Below are 23848 nucleotides of genomic sequence, written 5' to 3'. Positions count from 1 at the left end.
AGTGGGTATCCCTTACTTTGGATTTACCAGGGCTCTCACTGCTGCCCTGTAGTATCTTAGCAGCTGAATTTGTGAGGTAGTCAACCTAGCTAAACTACAAAGTGAGTGAAAAATTGGATCAGCTCTTTAGAGGTCCTGTCCAACTTCAATTATTGTTCACTTTTGTTTATTGCTTTTTTTTTTAAAACCCACAGGGTGGGGGGAAAACTCATTTTATGCAAGTAAAAGCAAAACACAGACTCTTAAGTTAATTTGTATTACGTTGTCAAATGGGCAAATATGGAAGCTTCGGCAAAGACATTTGGATGCTTGACAGGACCTTCTTGTAAACGATGTGTCCTTGGCCAGTTCAAGAATACCTCCCATGTGAATATATCACAGAAAATCAAATACATGAGTAGTCCATAGTCTTTGGCTATGCAATGTGAAAGAAAAGTTATCTCTTTCACCGTTTATGGCATCGTATTTGATGAGAAAAGGAATGTCTCTTCACAGATAACTTGAATGTGTATTATGGAAGTATGACCTGTTTCTTTACTTGTGGGATTTTTTTTTTTAAATTGCTTGTCACTGATAGCTGAACTATCAGGTTCAGATTTGGGGAAGCTTTTTTTCAGTGAGGGTTTTCCTTGGCATATACAATTATCAAAATACTGATGTGATTCTGAGAAGGTAATAAAAAGTAATAACGAGAGTACATACAAGTCTCCAGCTGTCTCTCAATTTTAATAAAAGTTGAGTGTAAAATTTGAAAAATAATGGCCAGAAAGTTAAATAATAGCTCTGGTTTGTGACAAACTTTCCTACATAATTTTGCTGATCTTGTGCTTAACATTTTTCAATTTTGCATATGGTGCTTTAGCTGTTTGAAAGCTCTTCAGTTCAACTTTTGAATGATGGGTTTGTTCCAACATGCACAGCTGTTGCTCTTAACTAGCTCTTCTGGATGTTACTACTGGTTCAGTATTAGAACTGTCAGTTTCCCAGAAATGCTCCTGAACCCAGGAAAAAGTTAACTTGCTGAGCCTGATTTGTTTGGCTTGTTTTTGCTTAATAAGTGAAGCAGTTTATCTTGGAGAAGATACAGGAAACGGAGCAAATGTAGTGTGTGGGGTAGCTGCTGGGGACTGCATCTCCCTGCTGTTTCAGATTTCTCTTTTTTTTTTTTTTTTTTCCCTCCTTAAAGGCTTTTTTCTGAACATAACAAAGATGGTTGTCTTGCCTGGCTAATGTTTGTGCTCTGTGGAGGTGAGAAGCTGGTGCTTTGAATGTGTTGAAGACTGGATTCCTGTTAGTCTCCAGCTTAAAAAAAAAAGGGGGGTGGGGGGCGGGAGGGGAGGCTGTGCTAACAAGTTTTAAGTACTGTCACATTCCTCTAGCATTAGGGCTCTGGCAGGTCTGCTGCCTGGTGCAATGAAGGCTTGGTGCTGGAAGCATGCCCAGCTTGGCCAGCCTGTTGGCGTCTTCCTAGGCCACTCGCTCATGCTGTGAGAAAGGGTCCCAAACGCCTCTGAAGGTGGATGACTTAGCGCTGCTTGCTTGTATGTTTTTAGTGCCCAAAAGCCTTGTGTGTGTATGTGGGAGGGAAGGGACAGCGGTTGAAGAGCTGCCTTTGAGCGCTGTTGCCTGATAGGGCCAGCCCCCAGTGCCCTGAACCTTCCTTTTCATAAAGGAGAATGAAATACAAGAATGGTTGGGCTTGGGCAGCCCCACTGTCTTGTCACAGCGACCTGTTGCTGGGACTTGAGAAACCATAGCTGTTCCTTTGTTTCTTCTCTTACGCTTTCAGCAAGCTACTGCTTTTATTGCTCCTAACTTTAAGATTGATTGAAACTTTGAACTATTTATGTATTTGCTTGTGTTTTTTACCTTGTTAAGAATAGCAAAATTTTCAAGAACTGTGGAAACCACTGTAACATCTCTTGTACTTTTGGTCTGAGAAGGCATTTTTTATGCTGTATGTAATACTCGATAAATGCCGCAGTTGAACATTCTTTATTCAGTAATTAAATGATGAATTCAAAGCTTTTAATTTTACAAGACCATAGTACTAATATGGCTTTTGCTATTGTATTTTGTAATCTTAATTATAATGTTCTTTCATATCTTTTAGATCAATGTTAGCTTTTATTTGATAAAATGAGTATGTACAGGGTCTGTAGCTACCTTTAAATATGTCACTTCTCTGTAAATATAAAGTTGTGAATATAATGTGGGGGAGATTTTAGCTGTATGAATGATTTATTTTTTTGGTAATAACCTGAATTTTAATGGTAAAGCTGATTTTATTTTTCTTGTCATAGTTACAGTTGAAGTGTAGCTTGTATTTAATTTCTACTTGCTGAATGTTTTGAAGAGGTTTTTAGGATCAGCCTTGAATATGGGTTAAATTGAGCCTGAAGTTTTGTCATGTGCTTCTTGTTCATTACCTGTAGAGCTCAAGATTGGCAGAAACTTGCAGACTGTGAGCTCTGCGGTAGTGACACTCGATGACAGCAGTTTCCCATTTACTTTTTTCTTTTTTTCCTTTAGAGGAAATATTGTAATTCTACTGCAAGTTAACTTCAGTAACTTAAAAGAAGGATGTAGTTTTTATATATCTTAATGTGTCCAACTCAGTATTTGCCCAATAGTAAAGTTTGTTTCTGTGCCAGTGTTTCACTCTTTCTGCAGAGAATTTTCTTTTACAACTTAGCTAACAAAAATAAACGTGTAGTTTTTTCCCTGTGTGAATTAGTTCTGAAAGCTAATATTTTTGTAAATTAGGCTAATGAGATTCAAGAAGTGACACTATTGTGTTAAAAGACTTTTTTTGTAAAGCAATTGTCATAGCCCTACCATAAAGAAATTTAAACAAAGTTTTTGATTTGAAGATACGCCTTTTTAAGAAAGTCTTCAACTGCTAGAATGTCATATACTTCCATCAGCTGAACTAAAGCATACAATCACTATTACAATTTTCTGCCCTCAGATTTCTGGGAGTAAAGCTAACACATTAACTGTTGTTCTAAATTAATTTTGCAGGCATGGCATGCCTATGTATTCTCTGCACCAATATTCTTTCTGCAGAAGAAATTTGAATTGTATGACTTCAAGCAGTTAAGCCAACAGTGGCCTTCCCAAGGCGCAAATAGTCAGATCATAAGCTCTTTAAGAAATTTGAGGTGTGGTAAGTCTGGGATGAAGGTGACTGTTTGTTTTTAAGTTAAAATGAAAACTTAACACACTTCTATATGAAGTTCATGATTGAATGACATTTCTAAAATTTCGTGACTTTGAAGCTTGTTTGGAGTGGTATTTTCTGGTCTGAGTCTCTTGTTTCCTTTCTGTCTTACATGCTCCACTTCTGTAAACTAAAACAGCAATTTTAGTTATTTGTTTCCTCCTAGCAGCCCTTCTCTAAATCTAAGAAGGAAGCCCTGAGATTGCATTCAGCGGGAAAAAACCTTTCTCTTTTTGCTCATAATTTTGCCCTACTTGATGTGCTAGAGCTAATAGGTTATGTTTTATTTGCAGACTTCTTGGTTCTTGAGGGGAAACATGCTTTGAATTCTGTTGTCCAAGCATGTGGTGTTTAACCTTTCTGGGCCAAATTGTTGTAGAATCACTTATCTATGATACTTAGCATGATAGGTAAGGTTGATAAGCCAACCTTAATGTAAATTGTGCCGAAGGGGTGAGGGGTGTTGGTCACAGAGTTGGGAGTGAGAAATCTGTGTAGACTAGAAGATGGCTTTTGTTAGGGTGGGTGTTTTGACAGGATGCTTGTGAAGAGCTGTTGGCTTTTGAACTTCGTTAGTGATCTGCAGCTGCTCCGAAAGGTAGACTTCGAACAGCGTATACTTCGGGTATGTAGTGCAGCCACACCTAAATGACTTCATTCAGGGTTTTTATGGAGCTTTGCATTTCTGGTGTATTTGCATTTACATATATTTTAGAACATGTCCTCTGATTTTCTCCTTGAAAAATGTTTTGCTAACATTATCTGAACAGGAACCTGTCAGTTGCTGCCTGTCCTGTGTAGCCCCATGGGAGAGTACTTTGAAATGGGGCAAGCATTTCATTGTGACCCTGTGATCAAATTTCAAACTGTCTGGGGCAGCGGAGGTGCAAGAAAGTGTATGTGGGGGTCCCTGCCATGTTCAGGCTCAGTCATGTGGGCAGGCGGCTGCTGGATGTTGCAGCAGTGTGCGGGCAGCAGCATCAGCCACGCTTGCAAGAGAGCGCTCTGCTGCTCTGACTTGTGTTGAGTGTTTAAAGCGTCTTCAGCCAGAAGAATACAGTGGAATGGTAGAATGTGCATCTTCATACTTCCTTTATTCTTTTGCTGTCTGCTTTTTTGTTTGTTTCTGTAGTGCTCTCTACTCAATTTTTGGTCCTTACTTTTGACTGTTTTTCTTCTCCCAGGCAGTAGCTAGCAGAACCACATGTGGTTGTGGAATTCCTTCACAGTTTCCCCCCATATTCTTTCAGTCTTGTTTTCCTCTTTTCTACCTCATCTGTTCCATCAGTGATTGATTATATTGTTCAATGTATAGTGCATCATTGTGCAAGGTTACTGATGGTGAATGATCTACCTCGGGCAAGAAAACCAGCTGTTACAAACCTAGGAGATGGTGGTGTGTGGTGTTCCCTCCCTGTTCCTTAGCATAAAGAACAACTCCTAGGTTCTGCACTAAGTAGCAAGTCCTGGGCATTTATGTATTGGAGGTTGCTTTATGTGTCTAACTGGACTGAGAGAGCTGAAAGGATGGATGCTAATATGGAAGTAGGGAAAGAGGTGATCTTTTCTGAGAAAGCAGCCCTTACTAAGTTTTTATTTTGCTTCTTGACTGATTGTCGTGTCCGTCCCCCCCTGCCCAGCCTTGGCTATTTGTGGACAGAAGAACATTGCTTTTATGAATATCTGCTTTCTGTGATGGAAAAGCAAACTTTGCCTATGTCGATGAGTTTCAAAGCTAGCATCACTACTTTCAGAGCTCTTCATGCATTCATATTGTTTCAGCAGCAACGATGCTTAAATCATGCAACTTAACTTCAAAACTTTAGATGGGTTTATTAATTTTCTTCTTTATTTAATGAAACTTACCTGTCCTTCTCCTCCCCTCCAAAGAACCTAGATTTTTTTTTAACTCGCTTGAACCCTCAAGATGAATTGCCTTGCTTTCAGCATGTCCTTTTCTGCCAGCCTATGTACACATGGTAAAATATATGAATATTTGACATTTACTGCGTTAAAACAAAAAGCCAACAAAATTCATGAAAATCTCCGAGAGCTGCATCTTACCGAGGTGGCCTGCTGTTTGAAATATGACTCCTGGTGTGTATTGTACTCTTAGCCCTAGGATTCAGTAATGAGATTGAGTGGTATCTTGCGTGAGCACTTCTGGATGATTGACAGTGAGGTGATGTGAATCATCATTTATCAGGATATTATCATGCCTACCCTTGATAATTTCTCCCTGCTGTCTGGGGAGGTGGTGAAGACAGATAGGACTTTGTGATGTCAAAGTAATTAGTGTGTGTTGGTTTCCAGCTGAACAAACTGGAAACTAATGATCAGGTAAATGAAGATGAAGTGCATTAGTGTAAGGATGAAGGTGCAAGGACCTTGGGGAAGAGCTTATCAAAATTTCATGGGGGTTATTTGAATATCTTACAATTTGTGCAGTTGCAAGCAATATTTAAAACTACTAAAGGATACTTCTGCAACAGTCTATTTACATGTCCTTTGTTGATATCTCTTCTAGTGAGAGGGTCAGCACTAGGGTTAAGGACATCAGACTCTCTGCTCTAAGGACTAGGAGCTCCTTACGATTTTCATAAAATCTGAGTAGTGAATTTCCAGCTAATGGCAGCAATTTTGAGTTAAATGATGTTAAGGAATCCCAGTGTACACTGAAACGGTTGGGTTTTTCCAGTGACTCTTCCAATTTTAAAGGGGGAGAATTACCATAATTTGGCCTCTATATATTTGGCCCATGACTGGCTCCTTTATATTCTTAAAATATATTAATGTTGCTTGGTACATATGTAAATATCCTAAAATATGTGGACTTTGCAATATAATCTGTGATGCTGCAGTAGGCTTTTAACAAGCATGGTAATTTCTTGGTGCAAGTTTTGAAAATTTTATGCATAGGTCATTACTGAAATATTTTTATAACCTGAAAAAACCTTTTGTGTAGGTGTGTAAGCTATGCCAGTATTTCAAGTGATGCTTAATGTGCAAGACCAGCTGAGTATAATTGCCATACCAACAGTAAGTGATCTGAGGGTTTCTGTAGTTAATTTTATCATATGTGATTAGATATTGCTAATTGTAATTAACTGATTGAAAAGCTATCTGTTTTACATGCTTGCTTTTCAATTATTAAAATGGTAATTTACTCATTGTCATTTATCAGTAAACTTGTATTTATATGCCAGTCTCCCGAATACCTCCAAGAATAACATACCTGTGACAGCAGAGTTTTATAACTAAAGCCTCATAGCAAAACTGTTCTTTTGGCTAATTTCTATGTATACAGCTTTCCTATCTTTATTTCTGTTGCTACTTTGGTGAAAGTGAGTGGGCTAGAATCCCTGGCAGGAATTTGTTTGTATTAATATGGCTCATCAGAGACATTATATTTAATTGGAGAGCCTGCGGTATAGTCGCAGGAGGCTGAAGGGAATTATTTAGCATTAGCAATGGCTCGTCTGGGAGTTGTGCACTAATCAAGGAGCTTGTGTGTTAACTGTGGGGATGATGGGAGTTATGACGATTATGACATGTGAGCACATGTCTGTATGATAACTGGACAGGCAATGAGTTAATCAAGAAATACATTAAATGGCTCCCATGCTGCTTCATTATTACTCTGTAGAGTGGCTGTCAGATTGTGTACTTTAACAAAAAATAAAACGAAATCCAACAAACAGATGTTTCTTGCAGGTAAAGTTAATACCAGGTTTTTAAACAAAGAACCTCTTTTCCCCTCTATTTTTGAAGTGAATATGTGCTCTTAGGTGCTGTGTTGAAAAATAAGTGACTACTTAGTCTGAAAAATACATTTAAACATGTGCATCTCCAATCTGCATTTCTTGTTTTTATTAAATGTTTGCTTTCAGTAAATATGAATTATTTCCTACTTTCAACTAGATGTTTTTAACATCTTTAAACTTTTACATAAACAATAGCTTGCCAAAATACAAAAGTTATTTTTAATGTTAGCAACTTAGCTTCAAGGAAATAAAAATGTTAATCTTTTCCATCTTCAGGATGCTCCAAACCTGGCAAAGAAAAAAAAAAAACCCTCAAAACCCCAAACCAGTACCCTCTAACTGTAGTGCATGGACTACTTATGTGCCAGGTAGACATATTCTGTGCCCAGCATGGTTAGAGGCATCCATTTCATATCCATCATGAAATTATCAGTTATGCTGGCAAAAATCCATGTTTCGAGGAAATGAAACTAATAAACTGAGCTCAAAAGTTGTAAAGCCATAAACCAACTGAATTATATCTGTAGACAAACTTATCCCAGAGCTACTGGACAGGTGAGCGTGTGCACTTTTCTTGCTATTGTAAGCACTGCCAAATTTAATAAAACTTTCTACCAAACTGTGACCTTCATGTACTAACTTAATTAAAGCAGTATCGTGGCTGGTGCCCAAACTGTTAACCTGTAGGAGGTTGTTATTGAAATCTATTATCTGTGGAGTCAGTATTAGTGGTCAGCAGCAGCAGAGGTAAAACTGCAAGTAAGACCCTCCCTTGGGTGCTGTGAGCTCAGCAGGTTAAACCGTCAAAGCTTCTTAAAGGACGGATAGTTAAACCTCCTGGAGTTATAGGTAAACCAATCATTTGCTGTCAGCAGGAAATATGACTTTATTTAGCAGGTTGGAGGGGGGAAAAGCCCAAATCTAAATGCTAACAGGAAAGAGGATTTAGAAGGAACTGTTGTATGAGCGTGTATGTTGCTGTGCTATGTAGACTCCATGCAACTTGGAAAGATTTTTTTTTTAATGCCAGGCTTTTTTAAAACAGGAATTTATTTATATAAGACATTGGAATAAACTTCTATAAAGCTATGCATAAGGTTGAGCTAATTTATTAAACTTGTGAATATAATCTATATTCTGTGAGCAATACAAAAGTTTATACTTTTCTTAAAAATGGAAACAGTTGTCACCTTACAGAACTAGGTTGTTTCTTCCCTTCAGTGTTGTGCAGGTGTTGCCTGTATAGAATGTAACTATCTTTTTACCACACTAAATATATTTAACATTAACCAAGTGCACTATATTTAAGATCTAACTATATATTTGTTAGGATTTGTAGGCCATAATTATTTATGATGCTGTCATTGAGCAAGTCTGATAGTAGTACTTGCGTATTTTCTAGCTTTTGTTTAGTCTTCAGAAGTGAAGATCAGGAGTGTTTGAGGCAAGAATTTAAGAAGTACAAAAAAGAGAATCCCAGAAGTGATAGCTTGTTATAGAAGGGTGTGAAGTAGGTGTGGGAGAAAACCTGACACTTTACTATAGTTTTGTTTATTGAAACAAGAACTGTGCTGAAACTCTTGGTGGGGGGAACTTTGTAGTAGCTTGTGAAGGGTGATCTTTTATATATCAAGATCTGTTTCCTCAATATGTGCACTGTTTCTAGCCTAAGTCTGCTTGATGTGCTGAAATAATATTGTCATAAGATTAATGGGTTACAGTAGAGACTAAGATTGTGCTTGCTATCCTTGACTTACACACCTTTCCATCTGAAGGTATCATAGGAAATCAGCTAGGAGGTGGAAATGTTGTCAGGGAAAATACTCATAACCTAAAAAACAAATTAAGGATTTTCCTAGGGTCATGCTAAAATAAAATCTTTACAATTTGAGATGTAGCTATGGCAGAACTCTCAGGGCTATAAGAAAAAAAAAAACGTGTTGAAAATATTTTTGTCAGATGATCTGGAAAAGGATGGGACCAGACCACATGAAGTCTGGCGTCAGCATCTGTGGTTGGATTGTTCAGTGCTGGTATTAACTGTGTGAAGATCATATTTAGGCAGTGCAGGTTTACTTGCCCATTCCTGCCCATTTGTTAGACCGTGCACAGTCCTTACAGATTTGGTGAGCCAGCTGCTTGTCTATACAACAATTTTCAAGTGTATGGATGTACCATGTAACACCAGATAGGCACTTCTTCAAACACGTTACCCATACATTAAACGGCATTGTAGAATATAAACATATAAATTCTCTTTAAGGATGGAATGCAGGTTAGTACAGTGGCCTAATGAACAGTAAATACCTTTTAAAAAGCATTACACTATAAGATGAAACTGAGAAGTAAATACTTTTTGTGCCTTCTTTCTTTGCCATTTAAGATTTTCTGTGCAGCAAAAATAGTCTTGCGCCGTGTCTAGCAGTTAACTCTGGAACTGTTCATCCTGTAACTCAGTTCTGCTGATCGCTTTTCATTTTTTCTTTGGAGGTCCTTGGCCCTGGCTGTTACCTAGTTTGATCCTCCTTTATGGAATACATTCCACCCCCTCCCCCCCATGTAATTCTTTATGTTCTTGACTTTGGGGTCTTCTGTGATTACTTTTATCTAGTACTATGCAAAATCTGCTTAAACTTGCTATGAATACAGGACTGCAAATACTGACAGGCTGTGCAATAGACCCTTTTTTAAAATGTAAGTTAGAGCTAAGACTTTGTGGTGGGTTGACTGTTTTATAACAAATGCTGCTCTGTATTTTCTTACTATGTTTGTTGTAACAGGACCAAGTGGCTGTCAAACAGATTGCATGGAAAGTGATTATCCTTCTAGCATGGGCAGGGAAGATTTCTTGCTAAAAATTGCAAAAATTGCTAAAAAAATATTTTTTTTTTCTTTTTTGAAAAGGCAAGTCTATTCTGAAAAGTTAATTAACAAGTAGGTTTCATGGGATTTCTGGCTTAATGCATTCTGTGAGTTCCCACAGCAAGCATGCTTGGTGTGTTTTCTCTGTTACACAGTTTTTATAGTCTTCATCTTGACATGTGCCTCTTGGAATCTCAAAGCTGACTTGTCTTTTAAAATAAGACTCTTTGAGGATAGAAAACTTAGGATGGGTTTTATATAGAGGACTATCTTCAAAGTTGTCCTGTAAGGTAATGAATAATTTTAATACACTGTCAGAAAAGTAATTTTCTTGTAGAAATAACAATTTTATTGAAGAACTAACAGAGCATAATTTTCAAGAAATCTGAATATTCACATTAGTGGAATTCTGAAGGAAAAAAGCTCTACTTTTGTGAATGTTATGTAATAACATGTATATTTAATAAGGCATTTGTAAGCATTAAAGATTCCATTCCTCTTAAAACATAGTCTTATACTAGGCATGATGATAATTTTGAGGTTTAATGACTGAATTTTTGTGGTTTATTTTACTGCTTTAGTACTTAACCTTAGTGGAAAAACCCCACTCAGTGGGTTCCCAAAAGTGGTTAAGGGGTGTGTGTATGTACATATATATTTTCTATGATACATATATATTGCACAGACATAAGGAAAACTTTCTGTGTTCTAGAAAACCTGCACTGAAAGTTTCTCATGTTTAAGGTATTCTGCATTCACCCACAACCTGTTATTTTGGGAATTTTCTTTTATGAATTATTTGACACTTTAGATCTGGTTTCATATTATGTCTAGATTTCTCTAAGTCTAAAATACTTCTGAAAAGACTGTTTGTGCTCTCCTGTCCCCCCTCCTTTATTTGCTGTATTGGATCCAATGATCATGTGACTGGGAGATGGTTTAACTTGCTGATCTGTCAGAAGATTAATTTCCTCTCCCCTTAGATTACTTTTCCACGGGGTCTGTTCACTTCATTGATCTGTCTCTACAGTGTTGTAATTGCTAGAGCTGAATGTGGAGGAGACTTAGGGGTGGGATCATCCTTCGAGTGGCAATTTGTCTTTGCATAAAGTGAGGCTTATTGTGAAACTTCATTCATATCTCAATATATGGTTCATTTTGGGTGAGAAGTTAGTCCACATCGGGAAGAACTTGATTTACTGTAGGGTCTGTATCTTGCATTTCTGATTTTTTTTTTTTATGTTAGTCCTCCAGCTACTGCTCCAGAATATGTTGCCTTGAGCCGATGTCCAGACCTCCCCTCTCACCTTTCTTTTAAATACTGTTGCATAGTTGAAATGCCAGGTAGCCATGAACTCACCTTGCTGTTGCTGTGGACTGTTCTCTCAACCCTGGAACTGGTTTCAGGGATCCCTGACTTTCTGCATCCAGAGATGGTAATAAAGGAATTTCTGCAGTCCATCCATCTGTATGCAGGCAGATTTGGAGACTAAATGGGAACCTCATCTGAATGGTTGTGTACTGTGTTCATCCATCTGAAAAAGGAACTCCATCTGAATTAAGCTGAAAATGCTAGGTAGGAGCATGCTACCAATCCATGCTATGTGTTGCTTCGTAATGTGGCTGAGTTTAAGCTACTTTTTCTGAATCCCGTATGTCCTCTGGGATAAATAGCTCAATTAAGAGCTAAACCTCTACTCCATGAAGTTCTGTAGTTGTAGGCTATCCTTGCTACCACCTGATGCTATTTTCTAGACCTGCCTAACTACTAGTTTTCCCATCTCCCACGTCTTACCCATTTAAAAACAAAACAAAGAAACTGTGCATCAAATGCATTCCATGGTGAGCTTGTTTTTGGGAGAGGCAGGAAAAAGAAACAGCATGAGAAAGATCTGTCCTATTGCTTTGCTAATGTGCTTAGAAAGCTGAGATTCCATTAGGGAAAGGCTGACATGTGGGTGCAGATGTGTTTGAAATGCAGAGAGGCTACTAAAAACACTGTAGGGTGCTACAATTTTGTTAACATCACAAAAAACTTAATTCTTTTCCTAAAACACTTAAAGCTCAGAATCATATACACTGCAAAGATGAAACTCTAGCATCCACACAAACCATAGTGGACTGCTCTAAATATGATGAATTGCTCAACTCTTGTGACAGATGGAGACTCTTGCTTTGGTAAACAGATTTATTAAGTATCTTCCCAAGTTGTTAGTGTATGTAAAATTCTCCTCTTTCTCCTGGAGACTTGCTCTAGATAATGTACTAAAAGTAAAAATAGCCTGCAGAGTTATGAGCGCAATTGCTAGCTTGCAGACTGTTTCTTTGCATCACCCCCTAAATCAGCAAACATTGTTTTGAGTGGATGTGCTGCCTCTAATCTTTACTTGGGTGAAGAAACTGGGTAGCTGCTGCACCCTATCAAAGGGAGCCATGAGTGGAAGGAGACAAAGGGAATGTTTTTCCCTCAAGAATGTGAGCAGTGTTTTGCTATTGATGCAGTGAGTTGGAGTTGAAGAATGGGATGTTGTGGTTTTCCCCTCCTGATGCCTCTATCTCTGTTAATCCTGCAGTTCATCCAAAGGTAGATTAGTAAACAAGATGACTATTGATCTACCTTTTTCCACTTCTACTTTTTCAGTTATTCTACCAAAAAGATTGATTGTTCCTGGTTGGTGTTGACTAAAACATGTGGAAGGTTGTCATACATGTATAATTCTGCTAAATTTTCAATAGCAAACACATCAGTTGTATTGGCTATTAACTGTGACAGACTAGCTTTTTTTTGTCTGCTAGAGCTTTAAGCAGATTTTCTTTTCAAGTTCAAGGAGATTTTTTTTTTTTGAGAGGAAGTTAAGCAACCTTTTATTTGTACTTGTTGGTTATCTGCAGATAGACTTGATAGGCTAAAGAAGTCTTAAGAACAATTGAATTGTTCTGAATAGGAGCCTGTAGAGACAAGCGTTCCTAGAAAAGGTCCAGAACATACTGTAGAGACAAACACTATACTTCCAATTTTCAATGTCTGGCCAAAAAACCCACCACCCTGTTTTAGTCAGCCTTTTTATATGGTCTTCCCAACATTTAGCTACTCAGATCTGGCTAAACTTCAGTTCTGTGGTCTTAAGTTTGTATGAGGCAGTAAGTTACTAGTTCCTGGTGTTTACTATTTTGGAGGGTAAAAAACACAGTAAGCACTTGCAATATGATTCTGATGGAGAAGCCTCCTTTCCCATCACTATTCTAGAAGGTGCTTCACTGGGAAGTTATCTGCCAAAGAATAAGCATATAGGAAAAGACTTTAGGAGCCAAAGCTGTTCTGGGAGACTGTCATGTGAATTCTTACCTGTAATGTCTTTAGGATTCTGGAGGCATTTCCTTGCTTATCCCAGCAAACAGACTTTGGTTTCTGGGTATCACTGCATGACAGCTTTGGCATGGTCTGTCTTTCACAGTACTAGCGATCAGGCCTCTAGATACAATGGGGAGTCCTTTCCTGCTGCCGAGGTCTTTGTCAAGTAAAGCTGTGTCTTTTTAGCAGCCAACAAAGTTCCAGAGCTTTGTTCATGGGAGAGAGAATTTTGAGATTACTTTTTTTTTAAGGTTACAAAAATAAATTAATGTTTATAAGTGAGAATGTGAACAGATGAAAATCTTTATATGTGTTGAAAAGTGCATTCTCTTAGCCTTGGTTTGAAATGCAGTCTTCCTTGCCTGGTTGGTGTTTCTCTTCTTTTAAAGACTGTTCAGTTCAATATAAATCCTTCCATTTTAATTTAGGTGAAATCTGTGGATTTTTGAGGCCACTAGTTAGTGAGGCTGTTGCTCTCTTCAAGTTTTGACCAGTTGGCAAACTGAAGGGCAGGAGTGGGGGGAGTAGAGGAAAGGGTGCTAATCTTTTTTTTTTTTTTTTTTTTCTCTTCCCTTGGCTGGTGTCTCTGACCCAGGATCTAATCCTGTGGATGCTAATGGATGGCCTGTTTTGAGAGTCATTGTAGACTTGGAGGGTACTGGAAGTAAATACCCGTCACCAAACCAAATGTCTGAATGCCACTGGAGAGTTGTTTTACCTTAGTCTTCACGTAACTACTTGCGGGCCATCAAATTAAAAAAACTGTAACTTTTAAAATGGGCTTGTAGAGAAATCTGTTTATGCTGACTCTGTAGGTTGACTTGTTTATTTGCATAAATTTTTATTTAGGTTTTTGAAATGCTGAATAAAAATAAATGTGGAAAATACAGGATAGTTATGCTATTTCTGGCTTTCACAGTTCTGCTTTTCACATGGTTTAGAAATGTTTCCATTATTTCATTTTAGGGTTAAATGCTGTAATTGTGTGGAAGTATTTCTTTGCAGATAGCACTTTAAAGGCTGTATAAATACTGCATGCTTACTGTGTGCACAGATTTATTGTTGGTGTGTGTATTTTAGCGTGAAGCTGCTAAAGACGCTCAGGTCAGATGAAAGTTGTGTTTTTGGCAAAGCAGTAAATTTGAACCTTTTTTGCATCCATTTGATTTTTTTTTTTTAATTCAAGACTGTTCAATGCCACAAGCTTTTTGTTCTGTTTTGTCTGTGTCTCTTGGCAGTGGTGCTGGCAAGATTTGGGGTGGTTGGTTTTTTTTTTAGCTACCTTACAAAGGATTTGCTCATTAGCCCTATTTTATGGGTTGAGCTAATTGTGATTTGTCTTGCTGAGTGGTATTATGCAGTTTGGGTCAATTAAGTGAATCCACTTACACCAACGGATGTTGTTCCAATGTGTAATATTGATTTGAGCTATAAAAGGAGAATGACTTGTTTGATTCGATTTCTTTGTCTAAACAATGCTCGATCTTATCTAGTGTACCAAACAGAAGTGTTCTCCTCTGAGTTTCTTTTTAATTGATTCTTTGGTTTGCTTAACACTGTATATGCAGATATAATAGTTTCCCTATATATAAATTCTGAAACAGTACAGAAGAATTGGGGGAAAATGCATCTTGCAACTCAGTATAACTGCCTCTGCTGCATGAATATCAACTTGTGTTGAGAGCTGGGGATGTGTAGGGTGACCTACTCTGAAAAACTGGGACACTGGGGAATCCCAGACATTTATCTCCTCGGAGATGGAGGAGTTGGGAGAGTGAGTGCATGTGTGTTTGTGTATGTGTTAATTAGACATTTTCACTGAAGTAAATGGCATCTGTCACATGGTAAACATCAGAAACTGCTGAAGTATATAAAATAATCTGTGAAAACTATGCAGGTGATACTAAGCACTCTGTTAGGAAACACATGTCGACGTATTTTTTTTGTTCCTCTGTTGGCTCTCATGAAAAAGTCAGCCTTTACTTTTTGGAATTGGTAGATGAGAATCACTATGAAACAAACTGGGGAGAAAAGCACTTCTGTTATGAATCAGATCTGTAAGAAGGTAATAAACTCTGGAGTTGCTGAATAATTATAATGCTGGGGATCTGTAAATTATCCTAGTGTCTTTGTGTTATAGATTGCATATGCACTGAAACTAAGTGTTTTAGTTCTTTGCCTTAAAATAATTTTTCATACCTTCTGTATCCATACCAGGAAAACTTTTCTGTGTTGAAGTGTTGAGGGGCATGCATATGTAAATGTGACTTGTTTACAATATAGATTTCAATTAGTAATCTGCAGTAGCTGAATGACTCCTGGAGAAGGTTACCTTGATTCTGCTGTGTTAACCAGAACATCTCTAGGAGTGCTATGTATATTTTAGGTAGTAAGCTATTCATTTTGATCTCTCAAAATGGTTGTTGTTTGAGATACAGGTTTGATTAAGGGGATAATTCGGTAAATTCAGAGTACGGCTGGGCAAGAGAGCATGCTGCTGTCAAATGAGTCCATGTGCCACCCTCCAGGATAGAGGAGAGCTAACATAATCTAGGTAATTTGGGTACTTACTAGCTCTGATTCAGTGTAGCCCTTCTAAATCAGGTTACCTCTCGCAAAGTGGATATTGAGTATTTTTGTGAGGTTTATATCCGCGGTTTTGGGTTATGGGGGTATTTCTCTTCTGGGATATGATGCCAAGTCTTGGCACCAAACCAATTGCTGCTACTGTTATTACCCCTTATCTTACTCTCCACTCTGAGAGCTGCTGCAGCCTGCAGTGGCACTTGGAACCAGCCCAGGTTGAAAATGGCTGGCTAATCAGCCCTGATGGACTCCTTGCTTTACGTGCCTGTTTGCTGGAAACGTGGTGAAGAAACACAAAGCTGTTCCTGTGTAAAGTTCTGGCAGGATTTACTGGTTTAGGTGCCTTGCCATGAAAGTGGCTCCTGGACCTAAACTAGTTTTGGAAACAGGTGGCCATTTTTGCTTCTGAATTAATAGGCTTGTTGGACTTGAGCTAGTTCTTGTATCCATATGTGGTCATGAAGAATTGTGCAATAAAATCATTGTTGTACTTCAAATTGTGTCCAGTTGTCTTTGTACCTTAATCCAAAAGTACTTACACTATTTAAGAGTATTCATTCTAATGTTCTTCTGCTAGGAGTCGTTGTTAAATCCAGAGTATTATTAGTAGTTTATTTGTCGTAGGTGCCGAGCTGAGGAGGCTGTGATAGGCTGGTTGGGTGTTTGTTACCAATTTGGGTTTGGATTTCCAAAGGTGTAACAAACCTATGCAGGGATTTGGATGACTAAATTTAGTCTGTAGTTTTTGAATTAAGTGGAGGTTCTGTGAAATGATGATTCAGTAGGTTTTGGTGAATCTCTTGTCTTATTTCTGTTGTTGCTGCTGTTGCTGCAATATAATTAGCCCTTATGAAATATACTACTTCAAATATACAACTTTTACAGAAATTAAACTCCTTTTACAGAAATAAGATGTGTCTTTTCATGATTTCTAGTTGTTGTATTCTCTAACATAACAGGTCCTTGTAGCTGCTTGAAATGTATCTTTTGAGGCACAGGTAGCCCAATATGATTAAAACTTGCAGTATTACACCATTTAGCACTTTAAGGTTTGTCTGCTTTTCCAGTCTTTGTTGCTATCCATTCATGCTTGAGATTGCAGGGTCAATTCTAATATTTATGAAGGAATTGCATTTCTTAAGAACCTCATGGGACTTGCTGCTTTGTTTTGTTGGCAATGTTTTTGTAAGCTAAAACAGAAAAGGCAGAAATTACACTTCTGAAGTTTTAGCTGTAGTGAGTTAGGGACAAGTTTTGAATACCTAGGATTGTGTGATTTAAGACAAGCACTTAAGCAACCCTTGAATTTGAAAATAGATATATTCAAAACTTGTCGTGCTTGAGGAAAGGGAGTTGCTTGATTCCTTGGACTGTCTAGAAGTATTGCATTATAAGTCAGCTTCTGCAGAGGAAAAGATTTACTGAATTGTGGTGCAAATTATGTGCCACTTAGTAGTGTAGATTCAAATTACAGCTTTTGTTGCAATGTTTGCTAGTAATTGTGGTTAGTGTTATTATGTTTCTATATACTGTAAATTCTGTAGTGTATTTGTGTTATGGTATTTGGAGTAGTCTTCATGAACTACAGCGCATTGTGAAAGAAATTAAATTTTTAGGGAGGGGAATTATCACTGTGAATTACTAAGAAACAGATCTCTATTTCCAGATTATATGTGGGCTGGTTCAATCATTTATAAAAAAGGTAGATATGAGAAAGATCCATAGATTGAAGAGCTGTCACTGGAACCTGAAAATCTGGAGGTTTTGAATTAGTGGGGAGGAATAGAGACTTCTTTCTTGTCCTTGAGAGATTTGCTTGGTGCTCTGTAGCAGCATATCAGGTAATGTGAATGTGATATTTTAGAGTGTATGCAAGGCTGAACTGGCACTGAACTAGAGGAGGCACTAACAACTTGCGATAAGGTAAATAATTGCAGTAAGGTAAATAAGGAGAAACAGATTTGCCAGATTACAGGGGAATGCGAGAAAGGAAGAGTCAAAACTCCAAAGAGTCGAAATAACAATTAAACTTTTCAGAAAGGGGGGAGAAGATGGTGGGGGGAAAAGTGCACAAGAATATAAAAAATCAGTGGTTTTGCAGCATCTTCTATGGCTGCTTTTGGTACTAGTAGGACTTTTGGTGTCTGTGTGAGAAGTGTGGGTGTGGGGTTTTTCTCTTGATACCTAAAAATAGCTAACTAAAGTTTGTCCTTTTTCTACAAGGAGGCTTTTGGTTTTGTAAAACATACATGCTTAACTATGCTTAAGCTTGAATAGCTTTATTTAAACATGTAAACCATGTTGGAATTCAAAACAACAACTTTAAGCATATAAATCAATCATGCAAATAAGGGTATCCAAGGGCCGTGCTGTTTCTTATACTTAGTGCTCCAGGAAGGATGACAGACAGGCTAATCTTGATAGCATTTGATCAAAATAGATTACTGACTTAAGTTGCTGAGGTGTACTTACTAAAAAGCATTTAAATCCTGCTGCATGATCATCTGTGCTAGTGCTTAGGGTTTTTTGGGTTTGCTTTGTTTTTAATGTGAGGCAAATGCTGTAGTGGTAAAATAAAACCATTGTGACTTTACAGAAGCAATAATTCAGATGTGAAATGCGTGGTGATTCCAGGAGGTTATGTGAACTCTCAGGTACTCAAGTATACAGCAAATTCGGAAGCTATTTAAGAGATGGCCCCAGAAAGGAACTTGGAACTAAGTGGCAAGTTAATTTGCCTTCCTGGTGGTAGGATTAACTTTTGCAAAGTTCAGAAAAATGCCAATAAAAACTAAGAAAAAAGTAAAATGCTTAATAAGTGACTCCTGTGCTTGTTATAAATGTTTGTTATACTTACCTGAATATTTATTTCTAATTGTATTATTCAAAATATTGTTTGACTACTGCTTGTCACTGTTTCTAGATCACTTTTTTCTGGTCTTGTTTCTTCTGAATGAGCCAATAGTATATGTGGGCTACAGTACTTCTAACCTTAATTTGCCATACTTGGCAACCTTCATGCTACTTGCAAAGAAAATTCCTTTTCACAAAGAACAAACTTCCTTGTTCATAAACTAAAACTACTTTAAATTTCACATATGTGAATACTCATATCCTAAAAGAACACCCTTTTTAAACAATGTATTCTCAGTTTTGAATGCTGAAGATAATATCAAATATTTCCTAAAAATAACTTTTAAAACTGGTAAGCATTGGAAATGTCAAACTGTCAGTATAAACAAGTCTTATTGACACATAACTAATAACTTTACACAGTTTAAGCAATGGCATGCTTTCTTAAATATATACTGAAAGGGAGCTTACAAAAGGAGAGCAGAATAGTGGAAAAACGATTGTTTTGTTTCTCGGGTCTATGTGTATCTTTAAAGGAAAAGTATTCTGAACTCTGAAAACGTGTTGAAGACCAATCTAATTAAACTTTTTGTAACTTTTTCTTCAAGGTAAGCATGCATATGAGTTGTAAGTAGACTTCTAACTTCAAATCTAACTTCAAAGCTAGCTGTTTTATTATTCCTGGTAAAATGTTGGAAATGTTTGTCCCTTTTGCGTAGTTCAAATTTGACTAAAAAATGTTTGGCAAATACATATAAATGAGGATACAATGGATTAGGAATCAAACATGAGCCTGCTTAAATAATTCTCAAGATTTTCTGGTTCACGTGTAGTGATATTGAACTCTTCAGTCATAGGCTTTAATTTGTGCATGGTGCTGACCTGATGCTGTGCAGGGACACTCACTGCATCCCTTCATTCAATTCACTCTAATTATCCCCAACTTCCTGGGGAGCCTGCTTAGAACTGGTCATGAATGTTTGTTATTAAGTATTAAGATATTAGACTACCCTGGTTACATGTAACAAAGTAGTTTTTAGTCTGAATTTACATATAGATGATCAGTATAGGAAGCTGAAATGATATTTGTCATGATTTTATTTAATCAAATTCAAACAATATATTGGAATAATAAAACGTTTTGACAGGGACTTAAGCTCAGAGTTAAATGAAATGAGATTTAATGTTATTGTATGAGTTCTTGTATGTCAATGTTGGTAATTTCAGTGTGTATTTTAGAGTGGTTATGGTATGTAAATTATCTTTGAAACAATCAGATTTGTGTGCATATTTCAGGATGATGGTAATTATTTTTGCTGGGAGCATCTGTTAATGCAGAATATTGCCTCTTCAGGTTCATGTGAAAATGGCGGACGAAGCTGTCTGTGTTGGCCCAGCTCCCACCAGCAAAAGCTACCTCAACATGGATGCCATCATGGAAGTCATTAAGAAAACCAGGGCCCAAGCTGTGAGTCTGAATGAGTCTATCTGCTGCAGCTGTTTCATATATAGAAAGCAGAAAAGCCAGAGTTTGTATTTTTTTTTTTTAAAGGTGTGGGGGGGAAGTGATTGAATATGCTATTCCAGTTAGTTCATGTCACATGAGTTAAATGTGTCCGAAATCGCTACTGGAAATCAAAGGCTTTGTAGCATCTGGCAGCACTGGTCGCTGATCCTGCAGGTGGCTGCTGGATTCAGCTTTCACACCAGGGAGCAGCTTCAGTTCATTTCCAAATTTGCTGGGGGAAAAAAAAAATCCCAATTAGTTTTGAGCACTAACCCTTTATATGCCATAATGGCTTTTTTGAATGTTTTACAAAGTGTGTCTAAAAAGGCTTTTGCTTAAACTTAGTTAGAATTAGTTTCCAAATTATATAAATGTTATTTGCAGGAAGGTAAGGTAAATGGTGCATCCCATAATTATTTTTGTTTCAGAATGTTTACAAAATGCACGTTAGCTTATATGTGTAAATATGGGCTGTTCTACTTTTTCTCCCATCAAATTGGCCAGAGATTCGAAGCTTAATGGGAATCGGTTGGAAAAGCTAATGCGTAGGCATGTTCACATGACTAATGTTCTTTGTTCTGTCAGTGAAATAAATGTATTATTCAGAGCTACTGTACACAGAGCATTTATTAAAATAAAATTTGATGTGTGTTTGAGTAACACTAGTCTCGAACAGTTTGGATCGGCATTGTAATTTCTTTCAAAGAAAACATGTTTTGGTATAATGCTTTCAGGGGCCAAAAGCTTTCCTAGAAAGAAAAAACTATTTCCTTCCCTCTGAGTTTCTGAGTATGGAACCCAGTTGTTTAAGCTCTTTAAAAGAGGAGAATAAAGTGGCTTATACTTTGTCTATCAGAGTATATTGGATGAAGAATCTTTTGTTAATTGAAAAAAGTAAAAGGAAAACTTTGCCACCCTTCTCTCAAGTAGTTACACTGAAGGTATATTGGGGTGTGAATAGCAAACCAGGCACATGAGAATGCACGACTTAGGCTAATGAGCCAGTATACTGTGTTCTCCAGCAAGGGTCGCTGGAGGTAGGAGGCTTATGACTGTGGACCTTAAGACTACTGCTGTGATCAGTGCTAGAAATATTTTGGGGCGAGGAGCACTTTCTAGTGGTTACTGAGAAGAGCGTGGATGAGCATGTATGTGGAGGTCTGCAATGAGATAAATGTGGCAAAATGGAGTTAAAAAGAGCAGAAGGCAAAATGCCAAAGGGAGTGCGTCCATTGCTCTGCAAACAGCACCTTCTCCCTAGTCAAATATGGAATATTTATTTCAGAAATGGCAGTTCAACCAGGAAGTCTTTACAGCTTGGCTTAGGACAGATAAATCAGTGTGTTAAGACAGTTTCTTAAGGTATTAAACTACTTTAAATGCTTAGTGGTCTACTTCACCTTCCCCAGTGTCTGAAAAGGTGCTAGCAAACTTGGTGCCTGGCTTCAGAACTCAGTCAGCTTGTTTTTTTTTTTTTTTTAAGGTACACCCAGGATATGGATTTCTTTCGGAAAATAAAGAATTTGCTAGACGTTTGGTAAGTTATTTTTATTTGCTTGGCTGTGAATGGTGTACTAAGTGGCATATATTCATTCCCAGGTATCTGAGGAATCAAGATACCAATTCAAGGCAGGTCTAAAAGATACCTTAAGATAGGAGACTTCAGTATGCTTTCTGTGCATGTGGATTTCTTGCATTTTGAGGGTGTCATTGCAGCCTGTGTTTTGGGAAAAGGGGAGGTGCCTGTTTGCAAGAACTTTGCCAAGGATGTAAGAACCTTTTGGCATTTTCACTTGTGCCTGTACTGTTTATGAGGCTGCTCTGTAAAACTGGGTCGCTGAAATGATCTAGGTTAAACGTATCTGTTTTTAAGTGATCATTTTGGTGATTCATAGCACAGCTGGTGAACAGCTGTATCAGCAGCCCTGAGAAGGTGCTGAACTGCACTTTCAGGATGGGAATAGAAAGCTCTTTAAAAACTGGATTCTCAGCTGGAGGTCGTGTATCATGGAGCTGCATTCTCTGAAAGGACCAAAGAGAGAGTCAAGAGGGTGCTGTTTTCACTTCATGTCTGAATTTATAAAAATTATAATTCACAACCTCTTTACTTCAGTGGGGTTTTTGTATATCACAGGAACTGATATATAGCCTTTTTACTGATTTTATTATTTTCCAAAAGCTTTCATGCAGCTGGTTATAAATTTGAGCAGCGCTAGGAGAAAGTTACATACACAATGTTTGAACAAAGTCCTGAGTGGGTGCTGTATGTGTCGTCACTGCAGATCATGTGTTATTTTCTGTTGGTGTCACTGAGAATAAGGACAAGCACATACTACATTGAATTTTCCAGTAAAAACCTGTTGCAGCTGCCAACTTTGTTACGGAGTAAATGAACCATACAGCTAAAAACTATCTTGTTCTACAGGCAGTAACAAATTTGTTGCTGGTTTTGAGAGTAATTTGCACCTTTTTGATTCAGAGTAAAACCACAGATCAGGAATGAGATTCTGTAAAATGATAGCTCTTTTGTTCTTAGCATTTGTGGAATAGCTCTTGTTTCCACATCTTTCTCTTGACTATGTCCCTTTTGGCTTGAGTTCTAGTTGTAGTATAGAGCTTTACTATTTAGTTGGTTGTGTGGTGTTAGAGAATACCACTTGCTCATTGAGGAGATTATTTGCGAATGAAGTCTCAAATTTTTATATTTCTTAGTTGCTGTGTGTTTTTAAAAGCCCCCAGATAAAAACAAGTACAGGTTCTGTGTGATGCTGAATGCATCCTGCTGGTTTGCTGAGTGGTGGTGATGTTAAAGTTGAAAGGAATTCTAAACATTTGCTGTTTGAAAGATTTACCAAATCTGGGGTAATCTCTTACATGTTATTTTCATGCAGTTCAGCAACTTTCTATCACTGTTCTGCTTCATCTACCAGAACCTCTTTTTAGAGGGAAGATTCCTGGGTTAATTTATAACAAACTGTGTTCCCACTGGGTTGGACTAGCAGGATAACTGGCTTTAGTTGGCAGTTCCTGGTTTTTTTTAACAATAAAAAATTAATGGAACAGAAGTGCTTGCCCATGCTATTTTGCTGTATATTTTGCTGTCAAAGTTTGGAATTTGATAGTTATTACTCTAAACTGGGCCCATTTCCTAGTAATCTGGTTATTATTTGGTGATGTAAATTGCAATATTGGTGACATGACAAGCTGGAACACTTTTTTTGGCAGGATTAAGCAGAAATGGAGGAAGTACAAACATTCCTGTAGATCCCCTTTCCCTTCCTATTTCTCATCTTTTCACTCAAATCCTTGGAACGGTGAATTCCTGAAATAATGTGGTGACTAGAAACATGTTCAAGTTTGGGTTGGTGCTACAGTCTCAAAATAGCTTTTAATTATGTTTCAGAAATGTGTTTCAGGTGTGTCCTGTACTCCAAAAATATAATAAAACAAGGTAGTTCTGGTTTGCTTTCTGAAATGCGCTATTTAAAGTCTCAATTAAGACATAATCATGCTTCCCTTCACGTCAGTGGCTCTAGAATATCAAACCCCTGGTGAGAATTGGTGAAATGATCTGTCTTTTTATCACGGAGGGCTGCTTATATTTTTTTTTTCAAGACACCCCAAGTAATAGATTTAGGAGGAAAACTTGCCTGCTGTTTCTTTTCTTTATTAAAGCCTGTAACAAATGTTACAAAACTGTT

The 23848-nt window shown here is 37.6% G+C and overlaps 1 protein-coding gene across 1 annotated transcript in view; it reads left to right on the top strand.

Moving 5' to 3' along the window:
- Positions 1 to 23848, top strand: part of PCCA (propionyl-CoA carboxylase subunit alpha) — a 322247-nt gene that overhangs the window by 35350 nt on the left and 263049 nt on the right. The window contains exons 5-6 of the mRNA XM_075711566.1: positions 19995 to 20108; positions 21631 to 21684. Of these exons, the coding sequence (XP_075567681.1) occupies positions 19995 to 20108; positions 21631 to 21684 (168 nt within the window). The remainder of the gene's footprint in view (positions 1 to 19994; positions 20109 to 21630; positions 21685 to 23848) is intronic.

Source organism: Pelecanus crispus, chromosome 1 (genome assembly GCF_030463565.1).
Source record: "Pelecanus crispus isolate bPelCri1 chromosome 1, bPelCri1.pri, whole genome shotgun sequence".
In the NCBI taxonomy this organism is placed as follows: Eukaryota; Metazoa; Chordata; class Aves; order Pelecaniformes; family Pelecanidae; genus Pelecanus; species Pelecanus crispus.
The sequence above is the reverse complement of the archived record's forward strand: the minus strand, read 5'-3'. Positions and strand labels throughout refer to the sequence as shown.